The sequence below is a fragment of the Saccopteryx leptura genome, chromosome 2, assembly GCF_036850995.1.
Source record: "Saccopteryx leptura isolate mSacLep1 chromosome 2, mSacLep1_pri_phased_curated, whole genome shotgun sequence".
NCBI classification, from domain to species: domain Eukaryota; kingdom Metazoa; phylum Chordata; class Mammalia; order Chiroptera; family Emballonuridae; genus Saccopteryx; species Saccopteryx leptura.
The window spans coordinates 354504129-354525602 of record NC_089504.1 but is presented as its reverse complement, the minus strand read 5'-3'; the positions used below and the strand labels follow the sequence as shown (position 1 = coordinate 354525602).

The window sequence follows — 21474 nt, the reverse complement described above, 5'->3', positions numbered from 1 at the left end:
CTTTGTTCACTAGCTTTTCTGATACTCCGGGTCACCCTTTTGATCTGCCTCTGGGTCCTCCCACTGTCTGCCCACAGCCTGATTACCGGTTCCAATTTACCTTCAGGTCATCGGGGATGAAGACTTTGCGAGCTTTCTTAATCATGGGCTGCGGCTTCAGTTCTTCCTCAGAGAACTTGCGTTTGCGAGGGTCAAACATTTCCTGGCCGGGGATGCTGGACAGGGCGAGGTCTGCTGGGTCTGGCTCATAGCCCACCGGCACCTGGATGGTGTCCGGATCGATGGGACTCGGCGTATTGCGGTTTGCTGGCAACAGCTGACCTGGAACGACACAGGAGTTTCAATTCATCAGCACCCCAGGGGGACCCAGCAGACACAACATCACGATGCTCCGTGATGAGTGACAATAGTCCTCACGTTTACTTACATCTGACCCGACCGCTGGGGGTCATCTTCATCCTCATCGCGTTCCTGAGGACGCAGCAGGCTGCGCGTGACCTTACTGATGTCAGGTGCGGCAAAGACCCACAGACACACGCTCACAAGCTAAATGCCACAGCGCCTGCATTGATTCCTTCCTGCCACGCTCACGGAACACCAGCTGGGCCCCAGGGCTACAGGATTGTCACCTCTCCGGGGTTTCCAGGACAGTCAGGGGACCAGCCCTGTAACCAGCCGGCGAGGATACGGGGCAGGGGCTCGGAGGGGCGTGGACCTCAGGAGCAGCACAGAATGCAGAGAAAGTCAGGGAACACTTCCTAACGGCGACACTTGGGGTGGCCGCCTCTTGAGACAAATGGGAATAAGTGAAAAAATCAAAGGTCATCCGGGCATGAACACAAGACGGAAGGCTGCATCTGGGAGGAGCCACAAGCGGTGGTCTTGGTGGCAGCAGCACTGACTCGGAGCACAAGGCAGAGCGGGTGCAGGGGCGGGGGCGGTGCAGGCAATGTGACCGGGAAGGTGGGCAGGGAGAGGGTGGGAAAGACCCAGAGCTGAGGTCCATGGAGGACCCCCGTGAAGGGTCCCAAGCCCTGCAGTGACCAGTGGAGCTGAAGTCTGGAGAAAGGACGTGGGCAGCGTGAGGAATGGACCAAAGGGGGCAAGACTGGGTGGGGGTGGTCAGCGACCAGGCTGTGTGACCGCCCCGGCACGCGTGGGGATCAGCAGCGGGGACGGTGGGAAGGGGATTTCACAGCTTAGGAAGGACAGAACGGAGACGACCTCGCTTCACTTGAGGGTTCTGCGGGCTAACCCTCGGAAAGGCACCGCCACCCACGGAGCAACACGTGTACTGAGTTCTGTTAGGTGTCCTCCCCGTGAAAGTGAGCCTAACGACAGATCACACTGCTTGTGTGGGAGCTCTGAGTCCTGACGTCTAGCTTCACCTGAGCTTCCCAATCACTCCTTCCTCACCCAGAGAGTGAGTGAGTGGATACAGCTCGGCCCTGCGTGGCGGGTCCTCACCGCCAGGGGCTGGACAGCGTGTGTGTCTCCCCTCGGTCTCATTAAAACCTCCCTCGGGCTGACAGGCACCGAGCCATTGCTTGCATTCTAGCTCAACTGGGAAGCCAGGCTCGTCTGTTTTCTGGTGGGGAGCTTGCAGAATGAATGTTCTGGGTGACCTTTCAGGTCCCAGTTGTGCTGTGAGCTCTCTTTGTCTCTTGTTTGCCAAAGAGGAAGTGCTGGGCCCCCACGGCCCTGGCGGAGGACGGAGGCTTCTCATTAGCCGTGCGGCAGCTTCTAGAGACCACGGCGTGCGGCACGGACGGTGTCGAGCTAGATTTGATCCTGTGCCTCTTGACATTGCCGCCGAAAATGAACCGTGTCTGAGTCAAACGTGGATTTTATTTTCCCTTTAGAAATTCTTTTTGAAGTTAATAACAAAGCTACCCAGCGGCCCGTCTCGACAACCACCCCCCCACACACAACACACACACTCACACAGGCACACACATGCTGCTCCCACCCTCTAGAAGAATCTCTTAATTAACATTTCCAAAATCTAATTGCTCCAAGTTACTTCAGCTTCCTGCTTAGTACTTCAGTATTCTGTTTATTATGCTACACTAAAAATATTTAACTGATCCGCCTTATTGCTTTATAAATGCTAAGCTTCACACACACACACACACACACACACTCCTCTACCAGACAACTCTGTCTTTCATGCTTTATCTATTTCATTCCACCCCTCTCCTCACCGTGGTGCCTACATCAGAGTTCAGCTTCCACAAAGAGTATTCCTCCATTGCTGGGGACGCTTGGTGACAGCTGGGCTCTGACATTCATTCATGGACATTCTAACAATAACACTTCCCATTTAGGCAGAACCTTTCTCTTCATTCTTTCTCTCCAGCACTTTCTTCCAATGGAAGTAGGTCAGCCCCACCTGCAGAACGGGGAAAACCTGACTGGACCCCAGACGAGGTCAACGGCTTCCCCGGGTCAAGCAGCGGATGGCAAAGCGGCTGAAGAACACAGCCAGGCTCCCCTCGCCCCACAGCGACCCTCGTGGCATCCTGGTTCTCAGCACTGGCTACTGAATGAACTTGGCTGCGTTCATTCCGCCCACCCCCTTTATTCCAAAACGTCAAGGGACATAGTTATGGGAAGGAGGAGCTTCACTATTTTGTCCTACCTTCTGTGGATTTGCAAAACTGTAATGTAGGAATTTCCAATTTAAGGATGCATCATTACCTAATTAAAAAAAAATGACTGAAGATGTTCATGGCACAATTTTAACAAATGTAGAAATATGCCAAGAAGTCATCCTCTCCCTTGTCCCCAATCCGTCTTGCTGCCCTTTAGAGAGGTGATTGACCATCCTTAACTAGCTATGCGAACCTTTCAAACTTTGGATTTAATTACCTATCCATTTAAAATATATTTTTCCATATACCTATACTCTTTCTCCTGTTAGTATAAACAGAACTACTTTGATTTCTTTTAAAGATATGATCGTATTTATCTAATCATTCTCCAGCTGGATTCTTAGCTCTTTTTGTAGAAAAGAGTCCAAGAAGTAGAACTGCTCATGCAAAAGGCATGTACATTTTATATTTCTAAAGGTACTGCTAAGCTGTCATATCCATTGACACTTGCAACATTTCTGAGGAGGCATTTTCTCAGTTAAAGATTAATTTGTACCATGTTTCCAACCTGATGTACACAGATATCACTACTGTTCTAACTTGCATTTTGCTTGTTACTAGTGAGACTAAACCCCTCACATGCTCCCTGAGTATTGATTTCTTCTCTGGTAGACCTCCTCTTCACACCTTTTGCCCCTTTGTTGAAGAGACTGAGTCGCTAATTCAATTGGAAGAACTCTTTATAGACTATAGATACAATCCTCCCATCTGTTTTATCAACAGGAAATATTCTCTCCCAGATTGATGTCTGTTTTGTAACTTTGCTTATAAAAGCTTTTCACTGTTGGGGAGAGCTTACACGGTCATGTAGCACTCTATCTTGAAATCTTACAGCTTCTACGTTTCATACTTTTTCTACCTCAAAATTATAACTGCATATACATATATGTATACATGCATGCATATATACATATATGGGTGTAAGTAGGTATATTACTCTAATTTTCTATAATACAAAATAATTGATTTATATTTTTCAACTTTCAGTGAGGCCTAGAATTTATTTTTATGTACAGTGCAAGCAAGGATCCTTACTTGATGCTCTCCAAATGTCTTACTATAAAATAATCATATTAGTTAGGTTTGACATTTGACAGGGCAAGTTCTATCTACCAGCATTGGTCATTTTAGAAAATTTTCTTTAGTATTCTTCTATTTTTATAGATATCAAAATACATTTACAAAATGATATTTAAAGCTATTATTTGGATTTATGAATGGAGACTGCAGGAAAGACACAGGTTAATCTGGGAAACAACTGCTCTCTTAAAAATACTGAGCACACCCAAAGTAGGCTCTCCTTTGTTAGTTTTTGGTCATATTATTCTATCTAGCAGTTAAATCTTACAGTTTTCTTCATTTCAGTTTTCATAGTTTTGCTAAATTTATCCCTTAAATATTCTATCATTATTCCTAGTGTAAACTGTAGTGACTAATTGGTTATTGCCGGCCAACAGGAAGCTGCTGGGTTTCAAATGCTGAGTTGTTTTTTTTTAAATCCAGCCTTTACTCTCTTACTAGTTCTAACAGTTCTACATTTCTAACTTCTTTTAGTGTTCTAGATAAACAATCTTCTCTTCTGCCTCTAGTGACAGCACTTGCTTCCTATGAGTGTTTATAATTCCTACTTTAAAAAGAAATCTCACTGCATTAGCGAGGCTCTGCAAAGGAGGAGTAAAAGGGATGAGACCTGAGGTCCCCCCTTGTCCCAGATTTTCACGGAAAAAGCCTGTGAAACTTCATACCCTTAAGGAGAAAGGTTTGTTCTACAATCCTAGTTGGTGCAGTCTCACAAGTGAAGGCAGCTTCAATCCTCCCAGCCCTATGACACTGAGGGTGTTTTTTTAAATTAGAAATGAGCCTGACCAGGTGGTGCAGTGGATAGAGCATTGGACTGGGATGCAGAGAACCCAGGTTCGAAACCCCAAGGTCACTGGCTTGAGTGCAGACTCACCAGCTTGAGTACGGGGTCACCAGCTTGAGTACGGTGTCACTGGCTTGGGTGTGGGATCATAGACATGACCCCATGGTTGCTGGCTTAAGCTCAAAAGTCACTGGCTTGAGCCCAAGGTCACTGGCTTGAGCAAGGGGTCATTCGCTCTGCTGGAGGCCCTCGTTCAAGGCACATATGAGAAGCAGTCAATGTGAACATTCGATTGTTCATTGGAACAACTAAGATGCCACAACAAAGAATTGATGCTTCTCATCTCTCTCCCTTCCTGTCTATCTGTCCCTATCTGTCCCTCTCTCTGTGTCTCTATCACACACACACACACACACACACACACACACACACATTAGAAATGATGTATCAAATTTTACCCCATGCCTCTTTAGAAACTGTGGAGACAACTTGTGTGTTTGTTCTTTCTAGGCTTGGTATTTTCCCCCGGCTTTCTGTAAAGGAACCAGGGTGGACAAGACCCAGCTCCATGATGTAGACCAGGGGTAGTCAACCTTTTTATACCTACCGCCCACTTTTGTATCTCTGTTAGTAGTAAAATTTTCTAACCACCCACCGGTTCCACAGTAATGGTGATTTATAAAGTAGGGAACTAACTTTACTTTATAAAATTTATAAAGCAGAGTTACAGCAAGTTAAAGCATATAATAATAATTACTTACCAAGTACTTTATGTCAGATTTTCGCTAAGTTTGACAGAATAAATCTTTATAAAACAACTTACTATAGTTAAATCTATCTTTTTATTTATATTTGGTTGCTCCGCTACCGCCCACCAGGAAAGCTGGAACGCCCACTAGTGGCCGGTAGGGACCAGGCTGACTACCACTGATGTAGACTCTAAAACTGACTGGCCTCTCTCAGCACCTTGAGGAGAGTCTCTTCCAGGAGGACCAAGAAGGATTTCTGGAGTAAAGGGTGGAACAAAGGACTTCAATCTGGAAGGAGATTAGAAGTGACCTTCAAACCCAAAATTGCCCTCCACTTTTCTCAGAGATTAGGCATCATTTAAACCTCCAGACAGTGTAATTTCAGATAGGATGTTTCTTATTCTCACATACTTTAACAAGAATTTAGCATCTTGTGTTCAATGAGCTGATTGGCTAGAAGTCATCAATGAATGGGAACGGCAACAATCAGCGCCATGTCCTTCTATCTTCTTAAGTCAATGGTTTATTTACTTCATGACTGCGCCAAAGTAGCAAGTTATAGTTACATCTACTATTTAACTCTCAAGGTTAGCTGCAACACTTCCAGCCCTCTGATGTGTTTCTCATTCAGGCGGTTAAAAAAATATAACAATAAAGCATTAGGTTCACAGCAGTAATGCCAAGACAAATACCATGTTCCAGTGTTCTCACTGATGAGCGTTAGCTAGCTGACGAAATTATTCTCTGTAAAGAAAGGGTGAGAAAAGGGGACACAATCTGGTTTGGGCCCAAAGGGTTCTCTTAGAACTGATGGGTGAGATTCCTTAGGATTCAAATCTTAGTGTCAGATCTTGGTATGAGACCTTCTCTCATAACCAGTTTGTGCTCTATTTGCTTATCAGGACCTCCTGGACCCCAGGGAAGCAGAATTTGAGTTTGAAATAGAAATCATTTACCCTCTTTGCACCCACTGCTTTCAGAAAGACAGAAAAGTCCAACCATCAGGGCTCACAGCCTACTTCACTACAAAACAGCCCTGCTTCTAAGAATCCCTGACATTACAGGAAGCCAGTTAACTTACAGACTGTAGGATCGCTATCGGGCCAATAAAGAGTACTCACTATACGTACAGAGACTGAATAAAAATCTTACAGGTATATTCTAAAGATATGGCCTTTCCAGACTCTGAGGCCGATTAGCCAGTCTCTATTCCAATGGCAAGAACCTGGTCTCTTGTCCAACAAACACTCCATGTTCTTAATGGCCAAAGCTCCCCTCTGCACACGTCCTGTTCCGTGAGACTGTGCAGTCTTAGACAAGTCTGTTTCCCCACCTCTGGGTTGACCCTGTGATTGCATTAGCCAACAGAATAGGGCAGATGTGTCCGTTTCAAGACTGGACCTAGAGAAGCTTTGGGTGTTCCTGCTTTTCTCTAGCACCATGGACATGCTTGGTCTAGCCTACTGGGGGTGGGGGTGGGATGAAGGCCACGGGCAGGCCAGTCTGGGTCAGCCTAAATCACCTCTCCCTAGACGCGTGAGCCCAGCCAGGATCAGCACAGCCGCCTGACCAAACCATAGCAATTTCTGATGAGCAGACACATAAATCCTCATCTGTGTTATGTTACTGTGACTTCTCTGGGAGCTGAGCTCCTGGGTGAGGGGGTGATGCTTATACACTAACACGGCCATCACTGCAACGTTTTTAAGCGTCCAGGGCAGCAGCTAAGCTGTGAAGTGAGTCAGACTTGGGTTTGAATTCCGATTCTGCCGCCTGCCTGGGCGATCGAAGGACCAGAAAGGCATGGAACCCATTTCTTCCAAGGATCTGTTTTAAAGAGCAGGGACTATTAATGATTTTTCCCTTTTTTCTCTTTTTTAAGTCTACTTCTCTTTTTAAAATCTACCTCTCTGAGTTCCAGTGTCTCCCTGTGTTGATGGAGATCAGTGTACCTGCCTCACTGAGCTGGGTGAGAAATGAATGAGGTAAAGGACCTAAAGATAAAGTGCTTAGCAGGACACACAGGCCTTGGAAAGTACTCAATAAATGGTCTAGATACCAACACAAAATACAGACAGCATGATCAAGGTACTTAAAAAAAAGTCAAATAAGCAGGCGGCGCCCCCATGTCCAAGCCAGCGCGGTCCCCCTCCCCCACCCCTTCCCTCCCTCCTCCCCCATCTCCAGCCGGGACCTCGGAGCCCCTCTGCCTCTTTCCCTTCCTGTCCCTGGAATGCACGCTTCACCTGGCCCCGAGAAGGTTTTCTATCACTGCCCGCCGGCTCTGCTACATCAAAGCCCTCCAAAGGTTCGCTGTTGCCACGCGCGATGGCCGTCGGGGCTCCTCCTCGCGCAGTGGTCACAGGCGCGCCGGCCCTCCTCGCACGCCCACGCAGGACCCACCCGGGCCTCTCTAGCTCGTAGACCCTCTACCTGAGGGATGCCCCCTGCCCGCTGCCGGCCTGGTCCTGTGGCGTCAGCTAGACACCAGCTCCAATGCCATCCGCTCGGAACCTCTGACTTTCCTCCACCCCCAATGACCATTCGTGTTCCTTCCGTGTCCGCTGAGCACCCCCTTCCCCTCACACGTCAGCTCCGCGCCGCGGGGACCTTGGCTTGCTCGCTGGGGGCCCCCCAGCTTCTAGAGGGGACCCGCATGGAGAGGATGCTCTGTAGAAACTGTTGAGTAGCCAGAAATAAACACTCCCAGGTCCTAATAAGGACAATTTTCGGAAAGAGGGACAAATTTTCTTTCAATTTATTATATTTTGCAAATTTGTCTACAGTTAAGTATCTTTCACTTTAAAAATCAGAAGAAAGAAACATTATTTTCAAAGGGTGGACTTGGCTAGCTTTGCACATAATACTCACAGGGGGCTACGCCTGGTATCGGCAGGAGAAAACCAGGAGAGGCGGCGGAGGAGACCGGAGAGGGGGGGTCACGTGGCGGAGGAAGGGGGGGGACTGGGGAATGGAGGAAGGGCTACACGAGTGAGAGAGGAAGGGAAGGAAGGAGTGGGGAAGAGGGAGGAAAAGGAATGTGGCAGGAAAGGAGGACATAAAAGAGAAAGAGAGAGAAAGAAAAAGGATGAGACAGAAAAGGCTTAAGCCAAAGATTAAATTAGCAAGTGTCCTTCCGGCCCCAGCAGCTGGGAATCTGTCATGAGTCTGATACTTTTCAAATGTCCAGAGCCTTACACAGCTGATAGGGTGACAAGGCAAAAACAAATATTTCACACACACACACACACACACACACACGCACTCTCTCTCTCTCTCTCTCACACACACACACACACACACACTCTCTCTCTCTCACTCACACACACACACGCACTCTCTCTCTCTCTCTCTCACACACACACACACACACACACACACACACAAGCTCTCTCTCTCTCTCTCTCTCTCTCTCTCTCACACACACACACACACACACACACACGCACCCTCTCTCCCTTGGGCCGACTTCAGACAAGGCCCCCAGGAAGTGCTGTCCACGACCCCAGGACAAAGACACCGCGAGGCCTGGCGGGAAGGTCGATGTGATCTGCGGGCCTTTCCCCCAACAACTCTCCACAGTCACAGGCTGTCAACAGAAATATGGGTAAGGCCATAAAGCCAGCTCAGTTCATGTCAGCAGCATTTGGAAGGGGTCTGTCTGTTACGTTTACTGACAGGGCCAATGAAACAATGTCCCGTGGACAGGGGGCCGGTGTCCCCAACCCGCTGAGCATCACTGTTAGTCATTTCGATGGGGAACTGGGCGGAGCCCTTGCTGGCTACCCCGTGCTTCGGATGTATTACCTCAGATAATCCTCCCAACAGCTGGGTGAGGGCGGAATGATTGGAATTCCCTACTTTCCAGATGAGGAAATAAAGGAACAGCAATAGGCAGCTGAAGACAAGTTCAGAAATGATCACTGGTCCATGGTTGCCCATCTCGCAGATGAAGCAGAGACTAACCTCAGTCTTTCTGATGTTAAAACTCAAGTTTTCTTTTCTTTTTTTTTAAAAAAATAATTTATTATCATTTTTTATTTATTGGGATAACACGGTCCACCAAACCATCCAGGTTTCAAGTGCACAACTCAATGTAACTCCATCTGCACACCGGGTCCCGCCCCCTCCGCCCCAGCAAAGTCCCTTGCAGTCCCCACTGCCCCCTCCCTCAGCCCTTCCCCCCTCCCTCCCCCCTTCCCTCTGGCCAGCACCACCCTGCTGTCTGCGTCTGTGAGCTTTGTATATATGTTTTCTTGCTAATTCCTTCTCCCTCTTTCACCCAGTCCACTCACCCCCCCTCCAATCTGACAGCCATCCATCTGTTCCACGTGTCCATGCCTCTGTTCTGGGAATAGATCTTAAAACTCAAGTTCTTAATCACGCAGACGCTCCACGAGAAAGCAGTGGGCTTCACGCTGCCCGGGTGGATCCTGCAGCAGGACCCGGGCGAGGAGCCTCCTGTACAACATTCCACTGAATTACGGGGGGCAGGGGGGGCAGAGGTATCGTGTCCCACCTGTAGTGCACGAGGAAAGGGGGGTGGGCCCACAGAGGGAAATCACCTGATGACACGGCCCAGCCAGAGGCTGGAGGTCAGGTGCAGGTCAGTGTCGAGTCCACTGGACCCTGAGCTTATGCTTTCTAATCTACTTCCCTTCCCCTCGAAGGGGCAGGAGAGAAAGAGAGGGGAGCACCAGGCAGGTCCCTCCTCTCCAGACCAGCATGTTCACGGGCAGCAGATGGTCCCCCCGAAAGGCAGGCACAGCCTCCTATCATGGACAAGAGCCCCCATGAAGTTAGGGGCGACCAGCCATCCCACTTCCTTCTCTTCTCTCCCTTCTCCCCCCCCCCCCCCCACTGCTTCAGTCGTCCTGAGTGCGGGAGCAAGTGCCCAGGGCACGCCTGCCTCGACACTGTCACTGCTGCCACGGGGCCTTGCTCCCGTCAACGGCACGTCCTCCTCACTGCGTCTCCAGAGAGCTCCCGATAGCCTGAGACCACACCCCGTGAGGAGAAAGGCCGGGCTCCTGGCAAAGAAGATGCTAATGTATTCTCTTATGTGGATATCAAGTTGGCCTCAAAGGACACTTCACGGGGGAGTTTTAGAGCGAGATTCTCAACCTTTTTTTTATCCATGGCACACATTAACTAATGACTAAAACTCTACAGCACACCAAAAAATGTATCAATTTTGGGCCGATCTGAGGGAAAAAAAATAGGTATAATTTTCATTCATTCACATCAGATTGCTATTGTTGTGTTGGCTGTTGTCATTTTTTTTTTTTTATTTGACAATCTAAGGGAAAAGAAGTTAGTGCCCCTGACTAAAAAGTCAGGTATGACATGTTCTAAAAATTTCTTGTGGCACACTGGTTGAAAATCACTTTTAGATCTGTCCCCTTCAGTTATTAGTATGGCAATAATGCTCGAGCTGGTTTGGGGAGAGAAAGGCAGATGGGCCGCTGCTCTGAGGTTCTCCTCCGGCCTTCATCCCCCCCCCCAACTCCCCTGGGAGGCAGCACGCTCGTCGGGAAGTGTAGACAGACTCCCACGCACTGTGGCTTTGCCCCTGAACAGCTCCGTGGTCCAGGGCCCGTCACGGCAGCACTCAGAGTGAAGTTCCCTCCTCTGTCAGGTGGGAAATCACATCCACCTCATGGATGGGACGGGCCGGCCGAGGGAGGACCCCTCCATGGCTGTGGGGTCCACACCTCCCTCTCACCCCCCCCAGCTCCCTCCTTCCCCTTCCTGCAGTCCAGGCGAAGCCTGCGGGACGAACGTCGCCCCACGTGACCCTGGGTCCAGGACAAGCACCCCTCCTGGGATGTGCAGCCGTACCCAAGACGCCCGGGCTTGAGTCGGCAGCTCCTCGCTTGGCAGGCGCCGGGACTGGATGAGCGAGCCTCTCATTCCAACAGAGTTGATCATCACGCCTCCGGCCAGCGGTGTCAGCGAGAAACCTCCCCCCTTGAGCCGACGGAGAGGTGAGGCTGGAGGTGCTCGTGACCACACACTTCGAGTCAGTTAGATGAGGGCAGAAGGTCCAGCCAGTGCTCAGAGCACGTGCGGGCCTCCTGGCCTTCTCAGCACGGCCCCTGCGACGGGGCCTCCCCCCGGCTCTGCCCCCAGCTGTCACAGCACCTCAGCCTGCAGAGAAGTCCCCAGCTGGCCAGAAATGAACTCACAGTGCCTGAGACCACGGTCTGCACGAGATGTATAATATTTCAGATCCTGCGTCTGCGGCCCCGAGGTGGGTACGGAGGGTCGTGAACGGGAAACAAGAGGCCCTGTCCTTTATACACACACACACACATGTCCCTGCTCCCGCTCCATCCCCAAGTTACGGATCTGCGGGAGAGAACGCAGGCCTCCTGGCGTCCTTGTACTCGTCGGGACTGACACGTGGTGGGGTCAGGACCTGGGAGACAGAAGATGAAGTCCCAGCCGACGGCCAACCAGCTGAGTCTCCCTATTATTTTGTGCTTTGGCAATCCTGAAAGCGTGGAGGCCTAATCCCTCCCTGGGCTGCTGTGGTGACAGTGGGTGTGACAACCGATGACCATTTCGAGCCTCCCTGCAACTCCACACACTGGAGGCCAAGCAACAAGAGACATCTGGAGAGGAGGCAGTAGAGGCTGAAGGCCAAGGTGCCCCCCTGAGCCCCTCCCCAGAGCCCCTGGGGCCTGAGGGGGTTGACATGACCCCCCTGTCGGGAAGCAGTGGCTGGGGGGGTTGGCCTTTTACTTACACGCTGCGTCTGGTCTACAGCGGACTGTGAACTGCATACCTCCAGCCTCGCTCTGCTGTCCCGCATCCCTGAGAAGTAGGGCCAATGGGTACAGTCCCGCTACGGAGAAATCGAGGCACTCGGGCATTGACCTGGGTATTCCCAGGAGGGGGAGGCCTCCGTATCGAGCAGGGAGACACGCTCGCCCACTCCTGGAGTCTATTTTCAGAGGCCCTTGCCGTTTTTAATGACAACGCGCACCACTTGAATCAGCAGCACGTAGGCCCCTGGGGTCTCTTTAATTCTCTGTGTTGGTGAAAATGTGCAGGCCTAGTCATTTGAAACCTGCAGTTTTTAAAGTGCTGCCACGGCGAATCATTAAACCGACTATCCCCCTTTGGGCCACGTTAAGGTTTCGTCTGAATTGAGAGCAGAGAGTGAAGCCAGAGACGAGATAAGCGACAGGCTCCCCGCCCGTGTCCACTGTGAACCCGGCCACCAGCTGCCAACAAACAGCCCACACTTGGCCCGAGCAACACCCTTCCTCCGGCCCCCGGCCCCCACCTCCAGCCAAGCCGAACAAACATAGGAAGATAAACAGGATTGTTTTAGAGCCCGGTCTTCCGGAAGGACATGAATAGGACTCAGGTGTGTCTGGGCGCTGCGGTTTCTCAAGGCGATCCACAGGAATTCCTTCCTGTGCGCGTCTCCAAGTTGCACACCCGTAAGTAAACACGCTTTCCCGAAGCCTCCGAGCCTTGGCTCCCAGCCAGCGCTCTCAGTCACTCCGTCACACCCGAGCTCACAGCGAGTCCGAGTCTGCACCGGGTCGTGCACTGCGGCTGACCGCTGCCTCCCACCTCGCTGTCACCTCCAAGCCAAACCCCTCCTCCGGTCCCCCAGTGATTGGCAGCCTCTCCTCCGGTCTCCTCCTGCCTAGGGACTGTTTCTGTGTTCCGTCAGTTACCCACACGCCTCTCGGGCAGGAGGGAGAAAGAGGCACCGACCAGAATCCAAAGACCCCTCCGTTATGGGAACTCTGGTACGATTCCCTGGCTTCAGTTTCATCACCTGTTAAATCACGGGACGGAAGCCTGAGACCAGAGACAAAGCTCGCCCTAGCCCCAGCAAGACATCTTCCTGGAAGCTCAGTGGCGGGCCTCTTTTGTGGTGCAGGTCCCTGTCACAGGCCGTGCCACAAAGGACTTGAACAACTGTGCTGCCTTCCTAACTGGTCCCTCTGCCACCTGCAAGCCTGCCCGCCCCCACGGCCACCAGGACGCTCCACCTGGACCATCTCTCCCAGGGTCAAAGGTAGCCAACAGCTTCCCACTGCCACCTGTCCAAACTCTCTGTCCGGAAGGCAAGCACCTCCACTCTCAAGCCAATCGCTCCCACCTGTGCCCTCTGCTCAGGCCAAGCTGGTCTGCCCTGTTCCCTGGACACCCTGAACTCACAGCCTCTCCACCTCCACCAGGCCTGCCATTCATCCAGGTCCAAGTCAAGCCTCCCCCTCTCGACTTCTGACCACAGCTTCTCACTTCCCTCTCATTTAACATCTCTATATCCTATTGCACTTAGCATAAGCCAGCCTAGAAGTCTTATCACTTTAAGTGACTCTCTGACTTTTAAGCAATATCTGTTCTTAAGTCAGAAGGGAAATCTTTTCAGGCAAAGTCCGAGCCGATGATTTCTGTGCAGAAGAATCTCAACAATGGCTGTTGATGAAAACTCACGTGTTTAACATTGTATTGAGCACCTACTAAGGACGAGGCTCTGAGACTACAGAAACAAAAACCAACCCCTGGGAGTATACAGTCTGGGGGTGGAAACAGTCGTGAGCACATAGTTAACTAAAGTTCAGGTGCTAAAAGCTATGAGAGAGCTTTGTCCAGGGGGCCAAAGGTTCGAGTTCAAAGGCGGATCACCAAATCCAGACCACTGGAATCTCCTCTTGTAAGCTTTCCTTATGCCCCACGCAGTGGCCGCCTCCCTTCTCAGAGCTCTCAGTCACACTCCCATGACAACCTGTGGCACACTGACCCCTATTAGACCAAGGAATGTCAAGGGGAGGGTAACCTGTCTCCCGAGAACCTGCTCCAGATGCATAGTAAATGCTAAAAACGTTTGTTCAATGAATGAACAAAGGTGTATAGGGACATCAGGAAGATGCTTCTCAGAGGAAGGTGACATATTGGTGAATTTGTGAAACTGGCCAGACAAGTGAAGTGTAAGAGGTAATGGAGGGTCCAGGGAACAGCGTATGTGAAGGCACGGACATGTGAAAATATTCACAGGCCAGTCAGGGAACTGAAAGTGGTTGGCACAGCTGGAGCTCAGAGGACAAGGTGAGGGACAGGAAGAGTTGTGACAAGACAAAGAAGGGCTTTAGAGACTCAGATCTTGCCCTCGAGGGAATGGGGAGCAACTGATGAGCTGTTGCTATAGCAACCAAGAAGAGGAGGGACCAGAGGGGAGACTGGAACTGGGGAGCATTTACTTCGTATCAATGGCAGAGGTTCAACGGGTCAGTTCAACATGAGTCTTAGCCAGCTCAATACGGGAGAGAGAGGACAAACTTTTAGGGTTGTGGCTTGGACAGCTGTTAAAGAGGTGGTAAAATTCACTGAAGTAGGAAACACAGGGGAGTGAGCACCTTTGGAGGAAAAGGCAGCATCTGACTGTGGACCCACTGAGTCTGGAGTACGTCTGGACCACAGAGGAAGAGGCTGAGGATTTGGAGCTCAGCTTTCTACATGACTCTAGGCTCCAGAAGAGGAATCCTACGTAGAGCTACCGATAACCCCAGGAGAGAATACAGGCCAAGGAGAAAACCCGAGAAAAGGCTCCGGGAGAACTGTCGTTTTAGGTACAGGCAGAAGAAGAACAGTGCCTGGACGAGATTTCAAAGAGACCAAGAGGCAGGAGGTAGGCTAGTTCCTGGACAAGCTGCTGAACTGGGACTGACCACAGACATCGTCCTCTGACTCACACTGTGAAGCCTGCCTGGGCAGTCACTGTGTCTCCTCCTCAGGGAGCTGCACTATCACCTCCATGAGACACAGGAGAAAAAACAGGACCAGAGAAGTTAAGGAACTCACTCAAGGTCAGGCAGCTGAAAGAGTATGCTCCAATTAAGGCTAACTTCAAAGCCCTAACTTTCTTCCTCACACTGCCACCTCTACCCACACACATCCACCGGCAGAATTAATGCCAATGGCTAGTGTCCAACAGTCTCCTTCAAGCAACACTCACTGGCTTCTACACATGGCAGGGATCCTGGGGTTACTACATGCTTTTGGGGATGCTGGGTGCCCAGTCTCCATTCTCGGTGGGAGTATGCTGGGAGGCGTGTTTGCAGGGGCATCTTGAAATGTTGAGCAACCCAGCCTAACAGTCCCTTTGCTGTCTACTGCACCAACACCCAAAGTTCCCACAACACCTTTGTATTTTTTAATTCTTGGTCTGGCAAGTTTACATTTAGGGTGCACAGGCTATGGCGGTGGGGGGGGGGTGACGGGGGACCCTCGGCCGCCTGTAATTAGAGATGCCTGTACCATAGGCTGTGTGAATAACCTACAGGGAGACTTCCTCCTTATTAATTCGTGATAATTCTGAAAGGTTACTAAATAAGCGTTGCCAGGCAATAGGCGCTGCCTGGGGGAGGGAGGGGTTTATGCTAAGTCAGGGATATGGATCCTGGGGGGGAAATCAACTTAATTCCACAAAGTCAGCTAGTAACTAAACAAAATGGGGTTTTGTGCCCCCAGCGGCTCATTTGGGGCGAAGTGAGTGATGTCCTAATACCGGAGCCTTTGCCACCCCCGCCGGGAGATCTCGCTTCATATAAGTATTCATTGCGCGAGACTCGTATTGCCCGACTGGCTTATTTATATCTACGAGACGAGATACCACCGGAGGAATCACATTATACAGAAGGGGCAGCTCGGGCAGCAGTCATTTAGGCAGAACGAAAGGGCGACTACAGAGCACGCACAGTTTACAGCAACCTCTAACCTGAACTAACATTCAGCGGACATGCTTCTGACCTTTACGTTCAGTTGCAAGCCAAGTGTTGGGCAAAGGCACAGACTCGTGTTTTCTCAAGGAAATTCAAGTCCTGCCTAGGAGAAAAACAGCCAGTCACCGATTTAGACCGGGAGTAAAAACGGAGGGCTTTCTTAAATTTCTCACCGCCACGCCCCCATTGGTGGGGGGAAGGGAGATGTAGGTAAGTGTTCACACACAGTCATGAGCCAGCCTGCAGTCACGCAGTCCCCTAGCATACACTAGCGTATCATTCTAGACCAGACAATTTCTTAGAAATGTGTCGTGTCGGAAAAGTTGAAATGTTCCAGCTTGCACTAAGGTTAGGCAAGCAACACCCATCTGGCTCCTGCCTGGTGTCGTCTAAGGAGACAGCTGCCGGGGACAGAAACCTGCCTCTCTACTTCCCAGGCACGCGGGTAAACAGAAGCCAGGCATGACGTCACCATCGGGCACCGGTGCAGGAGCTTAAGTCTGCTGCACGCTCTCGTTTCGCCTATGAAACCACTGCCACCAGGACCCCACCTGAGACTGGGAGATCCTGGCCCGGCCCACAGACCTTTGATGGACCGAGAACATCCCAACACCCCTGAAACCCTCTCCTGTTCCAATGTGTGGACAAAGCCCCGTCCCAACTGGTTCTGACCGATTTCCTGACACAGAGCCCCTCTTCCAGGGGAGGCAGCCCTGAGCTCAGCAGGGGAGGGAGTCGGTGGGTGGGAGGCCAGCTGTAAACATCTGCCCGGCAAACGGCAGCTGGGAAGGGCAGAGGTCAGTTTCTGCTAAAAGGAAAAGAGACACAAACTCTCAGATGAGGACAAATGGTCTTCAAGGGGGTCAGAGGGATGTTGGGGGGGGGGAGAAGGCGTCACCTGGCTTCATCGTTAGGGACACTGTCCCTGGCAGCAGCTCAGGAGACAGAGACACGCAGAAGAGAGAGGATGGCAAGGCATGGCCACAGGGGACAGGATCAAAGACCCGAAGGTCAGGGAACTTCCGAAACAGGTTGTGAGGAAGGACAGCTCCCAGAATAACTCCTTAAGATGGTTAATTCTCAGGGCAGGTTCTCTGGAGAAGAAAAGTCCACATTCTCATTCTCTCTCTCTTTCTCTGTCTCTCCCTTTCTCTCTCTGTATTGAAGCTAATGAAGCAAGGGAAAGGAGACACTTAATCCCAAAACTGTGTGTCAGCCTGGGGGACTCCTCGTGCTAAAATAAGCTAAAGCAGTATTGACGCTTACTATCCACACCTGCTTCTAATGGAATCCGAGGCAACACCCAGAGAAACTACAGGGTTCTTTCTTAAGCACCTATGAGAAGAAAGGGGTTATGACTACGTAATTACAGAAAAGAGAGAAGAGTATCAATCTCTACCTTTCTTCCTACACCAGTGTCATAAGCACAGATGCATTTCAGGTTTCTGCCCCTCAGTAAAACTTTCCAGGTGGGCGGGGACTTCCGAGAGAACGAGGGGTTTCCCGTCTCCCCATCGACCACGTCAAGGGAGCCTTGCTGTTCGGACCCGAAGAGGCCCCATCGTTGAGAAGCCTTGTCCCCCCCCCCCCCTTCTCAGGCCATCACTGCCCTCCCTGGTTAGGGACCCGACCCACCTGTGGGGCCGTTACATAGACAGCTGGTCCTCGCCTCTTCCTCGCCGATCGATCGGAAGCTCTGAACACGGGGCCTGGGCTCTGCGTGTCTGTTTCGCTTTGTTTCTTTTTGGACTTTTGTTTGTCTCATGAAAGAGGACAGAGGCTTCTCACACACGTTTGGTGGGGGTGCGAGCGAGTACAGTTCAGTCGGAGCCCCCACACTCTAACCAGCACCTAGGAGTGCCGCGTCTACCAACTTAAACTCGAGTTGCGCCACACAAATACGCAGAGGATGGCGGCCGAGGGCGGCAACGGGCGGAAGGGCCTTGTTAAATAAATCACGGCAGAGCCAGACAACAGGGCTTCACGTCGCTGGTAGAACGGTATGTACTGATATGAAAACACACCCCAAAGCCAGCACGTACAAAAGGCAAGTTGCGTAACATTATGTAGAGTGTATATAGTTCCATATCCCTATCCATATACGCTATATGCGTAAGCGTTATAAAATAGAACTGCACTTTTTATCAATATATGTCATTTTTATAAATATATACACATGTAGTATATGCTTACAAAGGCAACGACACTATCTGCAAGAGTGTCCAAGAAACTTCATAATTAAATCCGCGAATGGGATACAGGCACTCAAGGGGGACGCCTGCACAGTTGTGGCTTTATTTTAAAATGATCATATATCACTTTCGCAATGAAATATTTTCAGGTAATTTTCTTGGCGGGGGGGCGGGAATAAAAAAAGAATGCACTGATGGTTCCCACACGAGACCAAGGCAGAGAACCACTGGTCTAGAGGAAACAGCCCCTGTGGGTGTCAGCAGCCGGTAGCTCAACTCCTAAGGAAACCCACCGCCCGCATCCACATCATGTCGTATCTCCAATTTGCCAAAAGGTGGCGCTCCAGAGGAAATCATCCAGCTCTTCAGGCAAAACTCGGTCAGAACCAATTTTTCCTTAGCCCGAGTCTTTCTGCTGCTCTAAGGACTGTTTCATTGATGCCCGAAGCGTTCTGTGCTGCTGCTGCTTCCATAAAGAAGAGGAAGTTTACACACATTTATGTCATATACACTCTTTTTTTTTTATAGAAACGCATGGGTCATTCAATATATTTGACTAAAACACGGAGTAGATGTTTTCCTGAAGGGAGTTAGCGACGCTTACTCAGACCGCCCCCTCCTCCTCCGCGCTGTGTTCCTTGTTGTCTTCGCTGTGGTTTATCTGATTCCAGAGTCGAGTCCACACAGGCGGCCGACAGTCAGCCATGTGGGGCAGCTGCCCTCTGACTCCGTCCACACCTCTGGCCCAGAACACGCAGCGCGGGGCCCAGGGCAGCCCGTGACAAGTGCCGCAACTTCTCCTGCCCGCCCACTCACACTGATTTTTCTGGAAGTGGGTGTGTTGCCACAGCAACTGTCAAATCACATCAATTACGCGGCTTGTAACCTCCCAACATCTTCTTTAAACATACCACGTTTCAGACACGTGACTCGGCCTCCCTGGAGGTGCGGAGCCCGGGCCCCCCTGTGCAGCAAAGTTGCCCTCACCTGGCTGGGTAGGAGGGAGTGAGTCACTTTGCAGATCAACCACCCTATGGATTCTTTGTATTCTCTTCTTATCCTCATTTTTTTAAATTCCAGTCCCATGTCCCTTAACACTACAATCTGAATTATTTCTTGCGCCTATTGAGTGGAATATAACTACTCAATATAACTCAAGAAAGACCTCAACGAGTCGTTTAAATACATCCTTCCTATTGACATGATTTTTGCTCATTCTTCAGGACACACGTCACAGATCACCTCCGATCTTCCCTCCGCCCCTCCTTCGGGCCAGACGGTTTTTCTTGCCTTCCTGCTTCAACCTGGTACATAGCCTAGAACACTCCTCCTATTCGCTGACCTCTCTGCAATTTGTCTGCTTCTCAAGTTCAAGCGATGGCATCTTCCTTCTCTCTGACTCCCCAACCCCCTAGTTCAGTGCCTGGTAAACAGCTGGCGCTCAGTAAATGTCTGGTAAGAAAATGGATACATGCACTCTGTAACAAATGCCCGTTTGCTCCTGGTTCTTCATTCATTTTTATTGTTATTCAGTAACAAGGACAAGGACGTGATGGCCCTGTGTCAGACGTGAAAGTAAGAAGGATCCAAACATCCACATCCAGAAACCCTTTTTCAACGGGAAACTGCGGAAGGCTTGTTCCCTGTGATTTTTCTACCATCCTCTTTTTTGTTCTTGTTTTCTCAGCTCCAAGAAGCGCATCGAAAGGGAGGCTCCTCCATCTGGGGAGAAGCAGCGAAGGCCCGGAGAAGGAAGCCGTCACACTCCTTCAGCCCTCGCCAGGCGGCCCGACATCTGGTCCGCACGCAGGGAGAGGGGCCACGTCCCCGCGCGGAGATCTATTTTTGCATTCCGAACTGCTGAATGCTTCACTCCTACAACTTGCCTCGGATGCAGGAAGGGGATTGGAGCTAATATTTACCCAGCGCGGCCGCATGCCCCCGGGGCTGATACTTCCCTTGCCGAGCTCCCGAGAAGGCTTCCCCCCGAGTCTCAGGTCTGCGAGGAGCTCTCCTGAAAAGCACACGGAGGTGAACAGCAAGGGACCACCTCAGGTGGCCTCCATTCACCCACGTGATGGCAAAATGCAGAGCTGAGGCCCAGGCTGCCCCTATGGTCACGTGGGCTTCTGTCTAGGGCCTGCTCAGGACGGCCGGTGGGGGATATCCAGGCACGAAAGGCCGAGATTCTCTTGGCCGTTTTGTGTCCCTATAGCCCTGGGGCAGACAGGCAAGGGGTGGGCACCGGGAGGAGCATGCAGTCTGCTCTCCTGGACTCACATGGGCTGCTCTATGACCTCAGCACAGTGACACGAGATGTCCCCAAGACCCCTCTAGAGTGTCCCTAGATCTTCCCGCACCACCGTGTTGACTGTTTCACTTTAAAGGTCATATTGAAGGGCGCTGTGGAATTGAGAGTCAGAAAACCGCAGAATTCGTTTGTCAAGTAAATTCTTCCTGAGTTCAAAAGGAAAGCCAGTGTTCGGAAACCCAGCCGTTCTCTGGCCTTTAAAACCAGGCTCCCCGGAACTGGCTGAGCAGACCGCAGGGCCGCAGGACAGGGACGTGCATTCCAGTCGGCCTGAGCGTGGTGGCTCCTTTTGTTTCCGTTGCCCCCCCCCCCCCCGGTCCCCAGGACACACAGGTCGCTGTCCTGCATCCCCGACTCCGGTGTTCCAAGGCCCCGGGAGCTCTGCCACCTTCCACAGGGTGACACTCCTTCCGCGGAGCGGCGGTCCGTCCGGAGCCGAGCTGTATGACTGTGTGCCCCAGCCCTGCCGCCTCCCGACTGCGCCCCCCACCCCAGCACTGTAACCTGCTCTGCAGCCTCTTCTCAGAGAGGACAACAGGAGAGCCTGCCTAGTACTAACAACACTGCTAAACCCAGACCTGGTTTTGGGTTCTGATGAGATCTTACGTGGTAAGGACTGAGCCCAGCGCCCAGAGGGCAGTAAGCACCAGAGGAGGGTCAGCTATCCTTGTGCCGTTTCTTTTCTGCCCGTCCCATCCGACGGACGCTTCCCCTTCAGAGAAAAGTCGGTGCACACTGTGGACTGCCCGAGTCTCAGGACTTCACCGGAAGGGAGAGAAATCACACGGCAGCCATCGGCCACTGCCCAGTCCGGCTGCCTCACGGGGTGGCGGGTGGTGACCTGGTGGCCGGTCCCCTGCGGTGCTCGGGCTGAGTCAGTGTCCCAGCACACGCTGAGGTCTTCCGGCTGCTCCAGGCCCCACTCTGAAGGTCGGCTTTGTGTACTTGCTCGT

At 51.2% G+C, this 21474-nt stretch overlaps 1 protein-coding gene across 2 annotated transcripts in view; it reads right to left on the bottom strand.

Annotated features, from left to right (window-relative positions):
* Nucleotides 1-21474, bottom strand: part of HLF (HLF transcription factor, PAR bZIP family member) — a 57695-nt gene that overhangs the window by 10096 nt on the left and 26125 nt on the right. For both annotated transcript variants that reach the window (XM_066364609.1, XM_066364610.1), the window contains exon 3: nt 101-321. In XM_066364609.1, coding sequence (XP_066220706.1) covers nt 101-321 — 221 coding nt within the window. The remainder of the gene's footprint in view (nt 1-100; nt 322-21474) is intronic.